At 35.4% G+C, this 17,976-nt stretch overlaps 1 protein-coding gene across 4 annotated transcripts in view; it reads left to right on the top strand.

The window, feature by feature from the left end:
- LOC109036203 (uncharacterized) overlaps positions 1 to 17,976 on the top strand; it is a 72,128-nt gene that overhangs the window by 28,518 nt on the left and 25,634 nt on the right. For 3 of the 4 annotated variants that reach the window (XM_072299716.1, XM_072299714.1, XM_019050220.2), the window contains 17 exons: positions 168 to 302; positions 1,613 to 1,867; positions 2,582 to 2,774; positions 3,290 to 3,488; positions 4,095 to 4,286; positions 4,756 to 4,788; positions 5,419 to 5,550; positions 5,976 to 6,219; positions 6,591 to 6,815; positions 7,194 to 7,289; positions 8,302 to 8,478; positions 10,694 to 10,902; positions 11,501 to 11,785; positions 12,282 to 12,492; positions 13,679 to 13,868; positions 14,464 to 14,588; positions 15,077 to 15,244. In XM_072299716.1, coding sequence (XP_072155817.1) covers positions 168 to 302; positions 1,613 to 1,867; positions 2,582 to 2,774; positions 3,290 to 3,488; positions 4,095 to 4,286; positions 4,756 to 4,788; positions 5,419 to 5,550; positions 5,976 to 6,219; positions 6,591 to 6,815; positions 7,194 to 7,289; positions 8,302 to 8,478; positions 10,694 to 10,902; positions 11,501 to 11,785; positions 12,282 to 12,492; positions 13,679 to 13,868; positions 14,464 to 14,588; positions 15,077 to 15,244 — 3,069 coding nt within the window. The remainder of the gene's footprint in view (positions 1 to 167; positions 303 to 1,612; positions 1,868 to 2,581; positions 2,775 to 3,289; positions 3,489 to 4,094; positions 4,287 to 4,755; positions 4,789 to 5,418; positions 5,551 to 5,975; positions 6,220 to 6,590; positions 6,816 to 7,193; positions 7,290 to 8,301; positions 8,479 to 10,693; positions 10,903 to 11,500; positions 11,786 to 12,281; positions 12,493 to 13,678; positions 13,869 to 14,463; positions 14,589 to 15,076; positions 15,245 to 17,976) is intronic. The other variant, XM_072299713.1, reaches the window with a different exon arrangement.

The raw sequence follows: 17,976 nt of genomic DNA, 5'->3' as shown, positions 1-17,976 counted from the left end.
CTACCTCATAATTTAAGATACTGTCAAGACTCTTTGTTCTAATGGTACTTGTGGATGCTACCTCAGATATCCTGGGTGCTAATCCCTCTTCTCATTCCTCTAGTCTGTCAATTACTTCTTTTTATTTTATTGACTTAAATAATGAATATTGTTTTTTTTTTTCTAAGAAACATCACGACGAAGAACTGGCCAGGTTCAAGTCAGTACTCAGCAGTGAAGGCTCAGAAATCTATGAAACGCTGAGGACAAAGTTCGAAAACTACTCACAACAGCAAATAGCACTTGCTGTTGCAAAACTGAAAGTAAGTTTGGCTTTTTAATTTGTTATCATCCGTAGCATAAAATCTCTGGGCGACAAATTAATTAAGTCTTTCTTTTAAGCTACTTCAAGATGAATTTCCTGTTTTTGTGGTACCTTTTCAAGAATCACTTAAGTCCTTGAGGAGGACATGACTGAATAAAACTATTCTTGATTTACATAATGCAAAAAGGAATCCCATACAATGAGGAGCCCTACACTCATATGGGGCACAGAAAGTTGGAAGCCCTTCCCTTTATTTATCAAAATTAATAAATGTTATCCTTCCGCAGACCAAAAGAGGGGGATAATGTGTTCTCCCTCTGCCTTGAAAAAAAAAATAATCTGACAGCTTGAGCCATTTCATATAACAGAGCAGTCGCGATGTTGGGAAGTCTCTGCATTCCTCCAATAATGGGCCTGTTGCAAACTTTTGCTAGAGCAAAAATAAGAGTTGTTTCTTGTAGATAATGCCTCAAAAATCACGATGAGCGCATCGGCAAAGTCTGAAATGCACTCATAACTTCACAATCTGCGTAAGAAATTTGCGTTTTTTTAAGCTTCCCGCTTCAAAAACGATACTACGGCGTAGGTGAACATTTTGTTAGAGGAGTCGCTCCATCGTCGGCTATATTCATCATGGCCGACACTTGCGCGCAGTTTTGCGCGTAATTCGAGGAGAGTTCAAGGTCAATCAATGCGGGCGTGGAAAACATGAACGTTAAAACACGCCGATTGTTATCTGGTCTAATCCAGTTCAGGTATTATCTCGTCCCATCACACGTGTTTTGGCGGATTGGCGTCGGCCATGATGAGTATTGCCGACGATGGAACGACTCCTCTTACAAAATGTTCACCTGTGCCGTAGTATCGCTTTTGAAGCGGGAAGCTCAAAAAACCGCAAATTTCTTACGCAGACTGTGAAGTTATGAGTGCATTTCAGACTTTGCCGATGCGCTCATCGTGATTTTTGAGGCATTATCTATAAGAAATAACTCTTAGTTTTGCTCTAGCAAAAGTTTGCAACAGGCCCATTATCTTACTTTACTGTCCAACACAGCACTGGAAACTTTCTAAGAAATAAATATCCTACCAAAAGAACTCTTGATTGCTCATTATGATAGGATTAATTTCACACAATATGCATCGATTGGGCTCCTTTACAAACAGAACGTTTTATTTAATGGACAGTGAAAATGTAAATTTCTCACTAATTAGATGATCCTATATTTTATGAAGCCTTTGTTAAGAGGGGACTGTTCTCTCATAGATTTGCCGAAACTTTCATAATGTAAATCTGTATTTTTCATTTAGAAAGAGCATGAGATCAGAATGGAGCGTGAAATAGAGAACATGACTTCCGTCCATAATATTGAGACACAGTTGCTGGAGTTTGAGTTCAAGTCTCGTAAGTGCGAAGAGCTGAGCCAGTGGTATGAAGAACTATCCTCGAAGTTCAGCCAAACAACCAATTTCCTTGAGAGTGAAATACTTGAAAGTGTTGACAATGAAACAATCCTGCAGCACTTCCAAAGAATTCTATGTGCCAAGTATATTTACGGTGTTAAGGTAAAAATTTGAAGTCTTAAACAATATGTTAAGAAAGGAATGGTGCATTTAATTGCCAGTAGTGGGTGTAAGGTTACACTATCAGCCTGAACATATTAGCTTAGAATTTTAAATAGCTTTTTAAAGAAACTTCTCTCTCTAAATTTCCATCAACTTCAAGCTGCCGTTAGATTTGACTTTCCTTGTGTCATATACCTAAAATGTTTATAGGATACTCCTTTTCGTCTCGGGACACTCCACCATGCTTCAGTATTAATGATGCAGTTTTAAGTTTCCGTTGGCTGAAGTCTCTTAGCTTGTGCCCCTGTCCAGTCACGCAGGATTTTTTTGGCAGTGAGAATTTATCAAGAAATTTTCGTGAAAATTCATTTTTGCAGTTTTCTTCTCAATGAACTGAATCCTAATGACAGGAAGTATTTTAAGTGTGATATTGACTCAAAATTTTCGAAGGCTTCAAATAATTGTAAATGTATGTAGGATGCTGCAAGTGAAAGTAAATTAAGTCATTTGTTTAGGATGGTGTAAAATGAGCAAGTCATCCAACCATCCCAGAGTTTTAGGGGGAAGCATCAAGGAAAAATAAGACAAAGAAAAAACGTCTGTAGTAAATATCCTCCAATATGTCAAAAAATCTTACTGGATGACTTATTTTTTGTTTGTTTTTTTCTTTGTTTTTTCCCTGTTTCAACTTTCATTTGTTTCTGAAAATTCCAGGGCATAATATCTGGATGGAAAAATGCTGTGTCATCAGAGCTGTCATCCATCCTGAAGGAAGCATCAAAATTGGGACGCTTTGTTTTCCCTGACACTAGATCTGATTCTTTTGTCCCTGCTCCGGACTTTAAATTGGATCACAACATTGCAAATCTACTAGATTTTCATGAAAAAATCATAAAATCCTCAAATGGTGAGTTTCCTCTCCAGTTATATCAATAATTCTCTTCTCTGAATGCATTTTCAAATTGTCATTCACTATCAATTTCTCAGCAGAGGCACCATTTGGACTGAGTCTGACCAAGTTTTACTTTGAAAAAAAATAATTGGGTGGTTTGAATTCAACTAGTCGTAAATTTTCTCCTCCAAAAATTCAAAGTCAAGAAAAAAGATTTTGAATGTGAAAAAAGTTTTAAAACTTCGTCTTGGACATTGAGCGTTTTAGAGGTATAAATCTTCAAATCTCTATTTCTCGGCTTATACTTGATGTGAATCTGTGCGTTTCCATTAAATGTAAATCCTTTTCAAAAACTTTTTCTTTTTTAAATTTTTCTTGGATTTGATCATGTGTGCAAAAACTTGTGTTTCACTCCTTGAAGTTTTGCTTGTCAACTCTTTATTGATTCTATGAAAGAAAACTAATATTTCTGTAATATTTTTTTCAAAAATATCTGTTGAATTTTTATGTTTTTATTTTTTATTCAACAGAGTTTATGGACACCTTTATTTCAAATCACAAATCAGCTATGAGCCTAGTGGAAAACAGCTTGAAGGAAACGCATGGCAATATTCTCAGTGCAATTGAAAAAGCCACTCAATCCTTGATTGAACCTGAAACAGAGGAACTCCTGCGGAATCGGATCAGCGATTTAGAAAAGGAGAAGAAAGATCTGGAACAAGAATTTGAGTAAGTCCTCTTTACTTAGTTACTTACATAAGAATCAAAATTTTATTATATGTTCATCTCTTAAATCCCCATGAAATGAAGGAATAACCTCTCTTGTTTTATGCAATGATACTCAACCAAAAAAAGTAACAGTGAAAAGAGTATTCTTAAATGACGTTAAATCAACATTTCAGCATTTCTCAAATCCTTTAAAATTAGATTAAGTCACCTGAAGGCTATGAAACGTTCTCTGAACATTTTTGGTGGTTTTTAAGAAGGAAATCTACTCAGCTTGTTTAAGAGCAGCATGTTTGATTCTATCTTTGTTAGAGAAATTTGTCGGATAATTTTAAGTGTATAAAGTTTACGAAGATTTATTATTATAATACTAAGTTTGACCAAGTTGGTTGAATGTGGGTGGTTGGACTCAAACTTTTTACATTCAGGCCCTTCAAAAGTTTCAAAATTATTTCTAAGTTTCTCTCTAGTAATTCTCTTTATCAACAGGTACTATTGAAGATTTTATCACAAAAAAATCTCAAAAAGCAGGTTCAACTCTCTTTGGTGTCTATGATGATTTGAAAGGCTAATTTTTCCTCTGATTATACATGTTGATAATTTTTGCAGGTTAGCCGTATCACTTTTCAGATCGAATCTTGATGCGGAATCCCCAGAAATACGAGCCATGCTGTCAGCATTCCGCTCTTCTAATAAAGATGTTGTCAAGGCTCTTGGACAGCTACGCCAGGAGCTTGAGGCCAAACACCAAAAAGAAATGGTTGGATTAAGGACCTACTTTGAACGAATCATGGAAAAGCAGTGAGTTTCTTTAGTTAAAAATTCTGGTTCTCATGACACTTGTATTTTATTTGCTTTATACACGATATCAAGTATTCCATAGCTACCGGGAAACCGTTCGGAAAACTGTTTTGAGAAAGTTAGGACCCCATTTTATCGTCAGTCCCTCTATAATTGAAAATTTCTTGACATTTCCAGCAGTTTCTTTAATGTTTTGATGCATTAATTTAAGATGAAAATTAAATTTTTATTTTTTAATTTGTAGCTAAGTTTGCAAAAAAACCATGAAACCTCCTAAATTTTAATTGTCTTTGAGAAATTCTCTGAAGTATCCCTGAATTTTAAAATACACCCTAATTGCTAGATATATTATTCAATCCAATCGTCTATCGTTGTGTAAGTATTCCTGCAAATATTTCCTATCTTCTATGCCTCAATAAAATTTACCTACGTATTAACAGAAAATTTTTAATTGCCTTTTTACTAAAAGCAGCGACTCAAAGGCAGAAGACGGAAATCAGAGGTAAGATTGAACTGTTGCTTTGTGCGAATGTAACTTCATATGTTCCAAATTTATCTCATGGAATTATTTCACTTCAACTGAATGGGTTAACATAGAAAGACTTGTTTTGTTAGAGCTGAAAGAGGTTTTGTTGAACAGGCCATTGGTTTTCCCTTAGCCTGAAGTTAAAAATATCTAATTTTTAATTAAAAATTAAGTTAAGCTTTGAAATGAAGTAATGTGAAAATACTTGTATGATTAAGAGCTTCCATTTGTCAGGATTTTCCATAAGTAAAATGTGAATCTTATGCAAGCTTTAGTGTAATGAAATATCCTTCAAACTGTCATTCAATCATAGCAGATTTTTTCAACCCAAATCATAATTTCACTCTATTACAGATTCTTGGTTCTGGTCAGTCTTTTGTATTGTCATCATGCCATCTACTATACATTTAATACTGCCGAGACTTTAAATATCAATGCCCAGATACCTTTCTGTTTCATTAGCGATGTGAATCAACATTATGTCTTTATAATGCTCTTTGTTTTTTGTTAGTTGCATGTTTAATCTCCTCGAAGTTGCCCTTTAGAATTTCTCCTACTCACCACGTCTATTACAATTTTTTCTATTATTTTTGTGTCATTTTTCAGATTTTCGGATGATGTAATCAAACAGCAAAACTCTAAAATTTGCATCAGTGGGTCCGATTCTGAAACCGAGCCAAGTGCAGGAGCAGGAGAAATGCTGTTCAAATACTCAAAAATAGCCAACAATTTCAGCCTGTGAGCATCATATTTAGTCTTAGTTAATTCAATCAGTAAAATTAAAAAATTGAATTTATTACATCAGGGTAGCACCAAGTTCTTTTATTGTAGCCTCAATTCTGTTCCGTAATTTTCATTTTTGAAGTCCTGTTTCAAAAAAATATTTGACACTAAATACAGGTGTCACTGTACCAGTTTATAAACACCGAGCTGTTGGTGCCAAGTAAATCCTGGGATTAACACACTTCACTTATACTTTAAAATTTTTGGAACACCAAATATATTTGGTTTTTTGTGGTGTGTAAAGTTTTAAGCGAATTGAGTTTATTGATCAGAGGAATAGCTAAGACAACAGCTATTTCCCTGAATCTATTGAATGTTTTATGCTTATGTTTTATCAAATGTTAAGAAGGTCTAATTTATTTCATAATTCTGATTTTCAGTGGACTGGAAACTAAAATGAGCTTCAAAGAAAAGGTCTCCGATTCAGAAGAGCAATTGGAGAAAATAAAAGCTGAACTTGAAGAGAAATACTGTGCTGAGCTGAACCTTTTAAAGTCAGAGCATACTAAAACAGTAGATGAAATGACTGCACAGATGAACTTGATGAAACAATGGCACAAAGATGAGCTACAGTCCATGGAATGGATGATGACCAAAGAGAAAGATAAACTTGATAGACTCAAGGTAAGTTTGTAGGAACGTCATTGGTTTTTTTTTAAAAGAAAATTATTTATCTTTTTCATCGGATCGGAAATTAGCTCACAAAATTGTCTCAGTTATACTTACCAATTTTTTTTATGGGGAACTGTGTTTTCTCAAATATGTATCCTATCAACGCCATCATTTTACAATTCATGACTTTTGTATAGGGATCTTCTGGACAGCAAATCTTGTGCATTCAATAATATCTTTATGAAACTGATTTCCTAACCTGAATTTTTCTTCTTTATTAAACTCACCAATTCGGTTCAAAAACATGAAATTCCATCATTATAAGCTTAATGTCACATATTTTAATACTCACTTTTAATGCATGTCATGTTCGAATATTCCAGGAAGAACACTCCAAAAAGTTGCTGGAACTTAATCATACCCATGAGAAACAAATGGCAATCGAGATTGAAAAAACAGTTCAAAAAATGAAGAGAGAAGAAAGCGAACTTATCAAAGCTTTAAAAGAGGAATGGGAAAAGAGCGTCAAGCCAGAACTGAACGATGAGCACAGGGAGCAGGTTGTTCAGCATCTCAGTCAAGCAGCTATCAACAAAGCTTTGAACTCTGTAAGTTTTCACTGCTTCAAGTAATAGCAACCCCCTATGAGGCCCATTATTGCGGCAATAAACGAATTGCGTCTATTTCTGTTTTAGACTATGTCCTGTGGCCCATTCACAACTTTAAACTTTTTTATGTGGCTCAAAATTCATAACTTAAACCTGCTGTTGCAGTACTCTGTAGAGTAAAAACAAAATATCCCAAATTAAGGGTTTGTCATGATAGTTAAAGAATGTCTTTGTTTCATTATTTAGCTTCCTCAAGTGTCTTCGTTATGTCTCTTCTGTGAAGAGAATATTTGAAGCTCTTTCCTATTAGCATAAAAATATCTGAGAATCCTTTAACTTTTACCGTTGAACCGTGTTTTTCTTTGCTCAAACTTTTAGGTGGCTCTTGAAAGTAAAGTTAAAGAACTAGAGGAAAACCTTGCCTCTGAACAAGAAAAGTTAATGGAATTCAACAAAAGTATGGAAGATGATCTGGTTAGTATTATCTAGTAGCCTCTTTTTACAAAGTTTTTTTTTTGCTCAGATTGTAGGCCTATGTACGATCGGTTTTCTATTCAGCCACAATTACAATACAGTTGAAATGTTAAAATCTGACCCAGTGCGCATGCACGGACTCTAAAATTTGGCATCCTGGGTAAGCATAAGTGGTCAACTAATGGCGGTCAACAATCTTTGACTGTAATGTGATCACAGCTTAACTGATACTAATTTGATGGATCAAAAAAGATTTACTGACGCAAAAGAAAAAGCAAAGACACTTCCCCACTGAATCTAGGTACATTCCAAGTATTTCATGTGTGATATGACCAATTACAATCTCCAAATAATACAACTTAAGAATTTATATATTTTTCTTTAATATCTCATTCTCTCTTTCTTTTCATATCCACCATAGGTCTTATAAGCACAGATAATGTAAATTTCAAAAATTCTATTATTAATATCAGAATCATTTTTTTTTTCTTTTTTCTTCCCCCCACTAATTTTTTAAATTGATCCAATTATTTAATAGGGGGTTAAAGTATTTTTCACTGTAATTGAATGTAGAGGATATCAGGGGTGGATTTAACGTGGATTTACTGGTTTAATGGATCAAATATCCAAGAAAGTGTTCTGTTTTGAAACAAATGAATCAAACAGATTAATAGTTCTTTCCCATGAAAGTCTGAACATGGATCTCACAAATATTCTATGGCTTTGTTGAATGAAAGTTGGAAGGGAATAGGGACGTGGAGGTACATAATAAGTTGACAGTAAAGGGGAAGTATTTTCTCAATAGTTCACACCATTTTAAATAATGGCCAAAAATACATACCAGTTGAAGTCCGCAATTGAGAAAGCTTACCTCAAAATGTTCAAGACTTTAGATGCAGACAGTTTTTGTGTCAAAGAAAACTAGTAACTTTACATGTTTTCCTATAATTCAACATCACATTTTGAGCAACAACACAAATTTTATGGCTGATGACTGCTTCCTCTGCTCCAGAAAAAATTCAAGGAGAGTCAAGACCGGATGATCGAAAATGTCACTGCTCAAAGTGAAGTCAAACTGCAGGCTTTAAAAACCGAAAAAGAGACAGAGATCCAAGAATTGACCAAGAAATATCGTGAATTGACCGATAAATTGAAGAGAGAATTCAATCAGAAGCTGAAGAATCAAGAGGTTAGTGCTTCTACAGAAAAACCTGTTTTCCTCTCTGCTGGTATCCCTAGTAACCACCCATGGTTTTAACTTTTGTTCTCTTTTTCATTATTCGTAATTTTAAGTTAATAGTTAATGCACTCATGCTTTTATATCCTTGTTTGAATGAAAAAAAAAAATAGGTGCAAGAAGCCTTTAAGTGCATTGAAAGGCCACTCGATACAATTTGCGATCGTTCCTCTGTTTGAATTTTCCCGCCTTTTTGCCCGCGAACAGGCCTTTTGTGTTTGAGGTTATCTGAGCTTCCGTTTCCGGTAAATTTCGCGCGCGATTTTTTTCATTTCCGGCACGGTTCCCGAGCGATGTTTTTTGTCTCTGATTTTAATGCTAAGATTTTACTGATTTTGTGAAATTATTCTCAGCATGTGTGTATAGTCGTGAAAGAACTCGTGTTATTTCGTGAAATATCTCCGAAGAAATTAATATCTCACGTAAGGTCCGTCGATTCTTGAGACTTAGCAACCCTGTCCGACCGGAAGTTCAAGGTCAAAGAGCAACAAGTGGTTATCCGTGAACAGCTGATCAAGACAGTTCCCTCTTTGTTTTGTTTTCAAACCGAAAAACATGTGCCGGCCCACTATATTTAACCGTTTTAATTCAATCTATTCCAAGAAATCTTTTTTTCAATACTCGTTTAATCTGTGATAATTTCTGTTTTTCTAACCAAACTATTTTGAACTCTCTGTACTATTTCAAATAACTCCAAAGCAGTGTTCATTCTCTGATGAATTCTTACTTCCAACTTACTGAATGATACTTGACTGCTTGCTCTTAATTTATTTTAGCTAATTGTATCTATTCTGTGCTCTCACTATGTGTGTATAGCTATATTGTAAATAGGTATATCAACTACTTTCTCAGACTTTAATTGCTGATGCTCAGTAATTTTGGTAATGCATCTCTTACCGATGTACAGTGCAAGTTGACGTGGAAGTAAGTGGTATTGTTCTAAGTTTGTGAATTGTAGTCTGTCATTCTTAAATGTAGCTTAACCTTCGCTAGAGCCCTATCCATCCGTGCTCATCTGACGAAAGATCTATTTTTTTTCATTATTCCTGTGTTTCAACCTTTGCAATTGAGCCGTTAACCGAGTGATCTTGTAGTTATCTATCAATTTACCTTACAACGGAAACCAAATACCCTAAAACTGCGACGTTAGCCTCCAACTATGGAATTTGCTTTTGGCACCATTACTTTTTTCAATTTAGTAATAATAAATGAGCACTATGTTCAGCCAGCTGTATTTTCATAATGCATGGTTTAGATGGCCAAAGTGCGAGACTATGTATCTCCATTTGCGACGTTGCAGACCTCCAGTCACACTTTATTTTTCCCTTGAAAAACTAGTCAATAATATTTCTTGAAAACTTCTTCAATTTTTTCTGTCTGTTCGTAGTATAATCTGTTTAAATTTCAAGACATGAAGTTGACTTACTCCTCTTTGAATAAATAAACTAGGAGCATAGATTTTGAAACACCATATTAGAGATACATTGTGTCACACTTAGGTATCGATTTGCTAGATTATCAAGGGTAGGCATCATTTGTCAATCATCATTTTTGACCTATTTACCTGGATTTAAAAAAATTCTGTTGGTCCTTCCCCTTTGCTCAGTCACGGACAGGCGGACACTATTCGATAAAACACTTTTATAAATTGGACGTATTTATGCTAAATGGAACTATGTGCAAGTGGAAAGATGGGGTGTCCTCCTTAGTTGAGGGCCATAAGAATGAATGGGAATTTAAAAGTGCCAGTGACATTAGCGGCAACGAACGAGCCCGGGCATGACGGGAAGATCGGTGGCGGGACTCTTTATCTCATGAGCCCTGTCCACAACTTTCTTGTTACATGCCCACGGCTCAAGAGTTAGCGCTCAGTTCCTTTTCCTTTCAGTTCAATCTCGTCAGGTCAAATCCCGCTTTTTCATTTTCTGGAAAGGAACTTTATCTACTTTTACATTGTTTCTTATGCAGTTTGCACGAGCACACACCATCTTTCCACTTACACAAAATTCCTTTTAGCATAAATATGCCCATTTGAGGAACAGTTTGAAAACAAATAAGAGATGAATCAAGGTTCAACACTCAAAATTGTCCTGCAATTCTATGTGAGAAATGTCACTTCAGGTATACTCTTTACATGTCACTTCATTTTTATGTCTGTTTGGTGCAGGTTTTATTCAAAGCCAAAGAACTAGAGTTTGAAAACCAGTTAAAAGCGCAAGGCGAGAAGCTTGAATCTGAACACAAGCATTTGATGGCCAAACTTTTTGAAAGGCAAGCCATTGAGTTTGCTGAGCAGGAAGAAAAATTTAGGTTTGAGGGTGGCTCAGGCATGAAGAAAGATCTTAACGATGAGATTGACAGCATAAAAAAAGAAAGGTTAGTTGTATTATACTTTTCCTCCTTAAGTATATTCTGCTAGAATAATTTTCACCCTATCTTCTATATCTGAGGTTGGTAAAAGCTACATGAGGCTACGCTCCTTGGCTGCTTTATGGCACAATCCCCAGAAGGCACTTTGCACACTCTAAAACCCACTTCACTAGCCCCCATGAGTTTTGAATAGAGCAGGCTCATGTAAAGACTATTTCCCATTAATAGTCGCCAAAATTATAAAAATTTGCCAGGTAGATCTGTAGAACAAACTGTGACAAACATTAAAAATCTCCTTTGTTCAAATGGGAGAATACACAACTTTATTTTGTAATATAAAGTAAATTTTTAAAATCTGAATAGAGCAAGCACATCTGGGAACTATCAACCGTTGATCGCTGCAAAAATCATGGAAATTGGCGCATAGACTAGTAGAATGAACTGTGACAAAAAATGAACAATCAAAGGGTCAGAGAGCTGACAGTAATAATTTACTCCCTCAATGAAACCAATAAGTGGATCTTGTAAGCTGCAGTTCTCTCTGCCTAATTTTTCTGAAATGAATAATTTTGCGTTAATCTTTAGCAATGTCTTCCGATTTCAGAGACTTTTTGAAGCAGATTTCAAGCACTCTCAGATGTGTTGTTAACGAATTGGGTAAGTATTTGATAACATGCGAAGACGAACTGAACAAGACTCTGGTCGAAGAGATCCTTCGACTGAGCGAAACCTCGGACGAAGATTCGGACAACTCACTGTATTCAAACTCGTACTCGAGAATGCAACAATCACAACCGAAGAAGGTCAAGCGGGTCCACTTCGCACCGGAAATGTCCAGTATTATGAATCAGCTGAACGATAGTTCCTTCCATGACTTTATTGAAAACAGGTTTGTTTGATTTGTTTGTTGATTCTTCGTCTGTTTAATTGAAAAAAAATTAAAAAGCTAGCCGTGAACATCATCAGTTGATTCATAAGATTGTCATGTGCTTTTTAAAACAATATTGGGCTCTCCAAGTTACTAAAAAAAATTTTAAAAGAAAATAAACAATCGATCAATCAAAAAAAAAGAGAAAGACAAATAGTTTTGTACATAATTTTTAGTTCACTCTTTAATCCTTGTTTATTCGCAAACTTGTTTCCCCTGTAGTTGATGTATTTTCTGTTTTTAACCTATTGTCGGTTAACGGCCGCTAATATACTAATCGGGATACCCTCATTTAACAACCGAGGAACGCAAGACCGCATGCTGGCGGTTCCATGTTCGACGAACGCGGAACCGCCTAGGTGCTGTCCTGCGTTCCTCGCTCAGAGGCAGCACGGAGGTACTGTCGTACAGCCCCTGTGTCAGTACCAACTTTTCATATTTTGTTATTATTTTCCAGGTGTGATTTTTCAGAAGACATTCGTAATGAGCTTGATTCATGCCTTGAGCGGCTAAAAGTTGAAGCTGCAACATTATTGGGTTTAACTTCTAAAAATTCAAGCCGCCTCAATATTTCCGACATACTTAATGAAAGTTTAGTGAGGGTCAAGAAAGTTGAATTGATTGAAAAACTGCGCAGTGCCAACCGAATAATTGATGACTATAAAAACGTAAGGCATTTCTCATAATTTCACAGTTGTGTTCGAAACTTTTTCCTATGTACTGCAGATAAACTGTGGATGCCCTCTTAACTGACAACAAGCCTCTATGTCTCTTGCCAATTCAGTATGCCAAGAGTTTGACAATCCTTATCTAACCCTTGTCGAGTCATCATTTTTACGCGACAACTCATGGTGGCTTAGTGCATCTTTATGGTTGTGGTTTAAAATGTCAAATAAATTGCCAAGATGCTCACCCATTTTGTAGAAGGACAACAGATAATCTCAGCTTTGACTTTCTTTTGCCCATCACAAACAAATCTTGTGTAGTTGTGACTCGGGAAATTTTTTCCAATAATTGATGAAAACTTCTTCAAATTTTCTAATATTCCATAATATCAAAACTAAGACATTAATCAATCCGCATAGGTACTGTAAATGTTTTCTCTGAAATCTTTGCTGAAAACCTGCTGTCAATCAAATCAGCAGAAAAAATTTAAAGGAAAAAAAATGATTATACAAGAGAGAAAATTTTTCAAATATTTGATATCCAAATCAATGGACATCTACTTGAAAAAACTACGAAACTAGAAGAAAAAGAAGTAAACTAAACTATCAATAAATTAAGATGATATTGCGAAGCGTGTCTGTCTGTAACTTGCGGACCCTTTTATCATGACTGTCAAAGACAGTTTACTTAAGTGTTACTTTCTTTTTAAAAAAAAAAAAGAAAGAAAAAGTCACGATTCATGAAGTTAAACATCCATTCCTTTTTGAAAAGAAATACATTCTAAAAAGATGCAATGTTTTTGTTAATTTTCCCCTGGACCAAGTTTATTAGGAAGGCACAAAGTTGCTTTTTGGAAAAAAAATGGCTATGTGTATATTTTTACTGAAGGAGTTGTAAATTTTCTTTCTAAATTGTAAACAAATATTATCAAAGTGAAAAAAATTGTTGAAATTTGTCCTTAACATTTAGTCTCATGAAGGAATAAACCTCTTTTCCTTAGTCCAAAGTTGATACGACACCGTATATCTTTGTTAAACTCTGTCCAAATTATGTTTAACTCTCTGTTACCAAAATACAGGATAAGATCTCGCAATTTTCTCAAAACTTCCACACCAATTTATTTCGTCATGTGTATTAGTCTAGTTTTTTTCTACCTGCAGTTTTTAACCTAGCCATGTGTCATTTTAGAATACCAAAGAACTTGAAAATGAGTTGGAGCAACTGAAAGACCGAGAAAAAATTTGGACACAAGAAATCGAAAGACTGAAAAATGCGCTTGTATGCGTGGAGAACGTGACAGAAGGTTATGGAGAAAATTGTGGATCCTTGACGGGAACTGAGAAATGTAGACATGTGCTCATGCTCCTCCAAGATAAAGGTTTGTCTCATATTTTTTTTTCATGCGCTTATTTGTGTTTAAAAAAGAGTAATTCTGTTGATTAAGCAGTTATGGCTGTTTTCATGGTTTTCTGGAAAACGGCTTTTCTGATTCCTTGTGCTCTGAGATACTGATAGGAATTGTTTTGGTAGCTTACTGAAAATCGATAGGATATCCTTGCGCCTGCCTGTGTCTAGTGTTGGACTCAATCAATAAGTACAAGCCAAAAGTTACAGTACCGAAAAATCTCCAGAACTTTTAATTTTGGATACTAATTTTTTTTCTAATTTTATATTTTACTGTATTTTCAGAAGAAAATGAACTATTTTTATTCATACTTTACTTTCTTTTTCTATTTCCATTTAATTTCTAGTCAGTTGTCTTTGTTCTTTCCTCTTCCTCTAGTTGTATTTTATTAATTTTTTTTTATTTTTTTTTTTTATAAAATGAAGCATTTCCTGGAGGAAATACACCAATCTTCCTGTTTTTCCCTCTGCCATTTCCTATTTTTTTTCTTAAAAAACGAAGGAAAAATAGTCTTGTGAGATCCTTGAAAAATTAGATAAGTTTTTCTAATGAAGAGTTTTTTCTCTAGCCCGTGGAATGATCAGCACTCCTCAACAAACAGACGAACTTCATCACATCCTTGATGAGCTGTGCATTGCCAGCGAGAAGCTGAGTGAGGAGTCAAAACGAGACATTGAAGACCTCCAACAGCAGGTAAGTTTTAAAATACTCACCTGAGTGGCTGATATGAACGTATTTTTACGGAAATTTTTTTTTTGTTTATTCTTGATTGATTATCATGAATTACAATGAAACCTAGCTCTCATCTGCAGATTGGCTGAAATTCCAAGCCTGCTCTCCAAAGTGAACCAGGGCATAATCCTTTCAGCGATTAGAATATTTATGGTATCCACAACTCAATGTAAGTCGTATATATTCAATAAATCTTTACTTGATACCAAAAAAATGTGAATAAATTATTTTTCTCTTTGATGGTGTATTGAAACAGGGCTGAGATAATGTTGCAACAATATATTTTCTTCTCTCTCAGAAGGATATTCCTACAACACTTTAGCGGTAATCTATTTTTTTTTGCCTTTGGTGCAACCATTCAAACTCTAAAATTTTGCGCTCCAAAATGTTAAATCTCAATGTTCTGTAGATTAATCTCTGTAATTAATGAGTTTGATGTACTTGCTCAGTTGATGGTTGCTCATGAAAGAATAAGAAGCACCAATCTCTTTTTGGAAGAACAAGCTGCTGAACGGGAACTGGAAAGAGACGAGTACGTGAAAACATGCGAGAACTTCCGTAAACAGCTCCAGTCAGCAGAGCAAGAGCGATCTCTCCACACAAGCATTGCAACAGATGTAAGTAATTTTTATTTCACATCGGTATATTTTACTGAATCTATGAATATCATGGAGGAATCAATATATAAAGTGCAAGTATTCTTGTCGAATATTTGTTCTAACTTCAGCCTCCGTTATTGTTTAGAGTATTCTAAACAAATTAGATGATTCGGTGAAAAATGCAATTAAGACTACTATCGTTGAAAAAATTGTCAGGTTTTTTGTGAATTTAGAATGAAAAATAAATGAAAAGAAAATCGTACGACAAAGAGCGACGCCAAGAATGGCACAATTTGGGCCAGAAGGGATTTTTCTGAAACCGGGCCCAAACGATACCTTATGATACCCTAAAACTCTGGTAAAAATTTTAGCTTGAGTATACGCACGGTTTTTGAGAAATGAGGGGGCAAAGTTGCCAAATCGCCATCATTCTGGACAGCATTTCTACAGCAAAAAGACGGGAAAAATGGACGAAAAAGTTACACCTTTGATGGGTTTTGGCTGTAAATGTTCTCATTGGGCCCCCAAGCATTTAACTGTGTTCAGTTTCAAAAATTTTGGTCGCACAGTGGTCCAAAATGGGGGGAAATCGTCGACAAATCAGGATTCTTTGTCAATTTTTTAGAAATGGAAGTAAAATTGTCGGTCTGCTGCAGTTTTCATGGCTGACAATGTTCGTATCGGTCATCAATGCATGAAATTGTGTTCAGCTTCACAAATTTATATCGCACAGTGGTCAAAAATGGGGGAATTAGTGGACAAATAGAGATCCTCTGAAAACTTTTTAAAAATGAAGTGAAACTGTTGGTCCCCAGTAGAGTTTAGATCCCGGAAAAATTCATGTTTTTAATTTTTACTTTCTCGCTCCCCTAGGGTAGAGAGGAAGTATTGTCATCCTCCAAGGAAAAAAAAAAGAAAAGTTGAAATTTCATCATTTCTAGACGTTTTAAGGTCCCAGGAGTCAAAATAACCATACTTGAAAAAATGTGTGTCCGTCCGTCCGACGTCCCCCAAATCTGTCTACAGCGATATCTCAGAATCTATCTGTTCGATTTCATTCAAAATTCTCACAGAACACCATATTTATGGTCTCCTTATGCACGTCCAACGATTTTGGGGTACGCTAAAATTTGGGGGGGCTAGGGTCAAATTGGATTAAAGGTCCATTTTCAGCAAAATCACACGGAAAGCTCATTTTGAGGGACCGTAAATTTTGAAAAATGCCTTTAATTCTTTAAAAGTGGGCATCAAGCACATCACCTGGGTCATTAATTTAAGTTCCTAAAAGATCTTTGGACTAAACTCAAAATTCAAGGGATTACGAGGCCCAAAAGTAGGGCACTTTGCTCCGCGACATCACACAAACAACTCATTTTCAAAGACTGTAAATTTGAAAAAAAATGCCTTTCATTTCTTCGAAAGTTGGCATAAGAGCACCACCTGGTTCAATAATGTAAGTTCCTATGAGGTCTTTGGACTAAACTAAAAATTGAAGGGTTACGCGTCATATAGCGAGGAGAGCACTTCGGTCACACGGAGAGCTCATGGACTGTAGATTTTGAAAAAATGCCTTTAATTCTTTGAAAGTTGGCTCAAAAGCACCATCTGAGTCATTTTTTAATTATTACTACATGTCAGACCGTATTGTTTATAGAACTTTGTTATAGAATAGACTTTGTAGCATTATCTCAATAAAATATGCAAACTTTCAGAAATTCAAAAAAAAGAAGGAAAAATGGAGAGAAAAAATTAAAAAAAATTTAAATAGTCAATAAAAGAATTATTAATTTTTCCGGGATCTAAACTCTACCGGGGATCAACAGTTTCACTTCATTTTTAAAAAGTTTGACAGGGGATCTTAATTTGTCCACTAATTCCCCCATTTTTTACCAATGTGCGATGTGAATGTGTGAAGCTGAACACAATTTCATGCATTGATGACCGATACGAACATTGTTAGCCATGAAAACTGTAGCAGACCGACAATTTTACTTCCATTTCTAAAAAATTGACAAAGAATCCTGATTTATCGACGATTTCCCCTCATTTTGGACCACTGTGCGACCAAAATTTTTGAAACTGAACACAGTTAAATGCTTGGGGGCCCAATGAGAACATTTACAGCCAAAACCCATCAAAGGTGTAACTTTTTTGTCCATTTTTCCCGTCTTTTTGCTGTAGAAATGCTGTCCAGAATGATGGCGATTTGGCAACTTTGCCCCCTCATTTCTCAAAAACCGTGCGTATACTCAAGCTAAAATTTTTACCAGAGTTTTAGGGTATCATAAGGTATCGTTTGGGCCCGGTTTCAGAAAAATCCCTTCTGGCCCAAATTGTGCCAAAAAACGGTCGTTTTTGGCGTCGCTCTTTTACAGCAGGTTTGCTATAGTTAGGGTATACCAGGAAATATCAGAGAATTTTACAAAGTCAGGGAAAATGACGAAAGTGTAAGGGAAAATTGTGTAGTCACCTTTCTTTCCTTTCTAAAATGGGTTTGAAGTTTCGAACAACAGATTTTGAGTGAAAACTATTTCGAATTGTGTTTTTTAAATCATCTGGCGTATCTTCAATTGTCAAGTAATTTTACCGGAATGTGACAGGGAACTGTCAGGGAATTTTAATCTCTTTTCTTTTTGGCAACCCTGCAGTTTTGAGAAATTTATTTTTTTTTTTGTTTACATTCTCTCTCCCTCTCTGTTTTCTCATCACAGTCACATCTTTGTTTCAAAAATAGACCTTAATTATTGGTA

This window comes from Bemisia tabaci, chromosome 4, assembly GCF_918797505.1.
Source record: "Bemisia tabaci chromosome 4, PGI_BMITA_v3".
In the NCBI taxonomy this organism is placed as follows: Eukaryota; Metazoa; Arthropoda; class Insecta; order Hemiptera; family Aleyrodidae; genus Bemisia; species Bemisia tabaci.
This window is presented reverse-complemented; position numbering and strand designations above follow the sequence as displayed.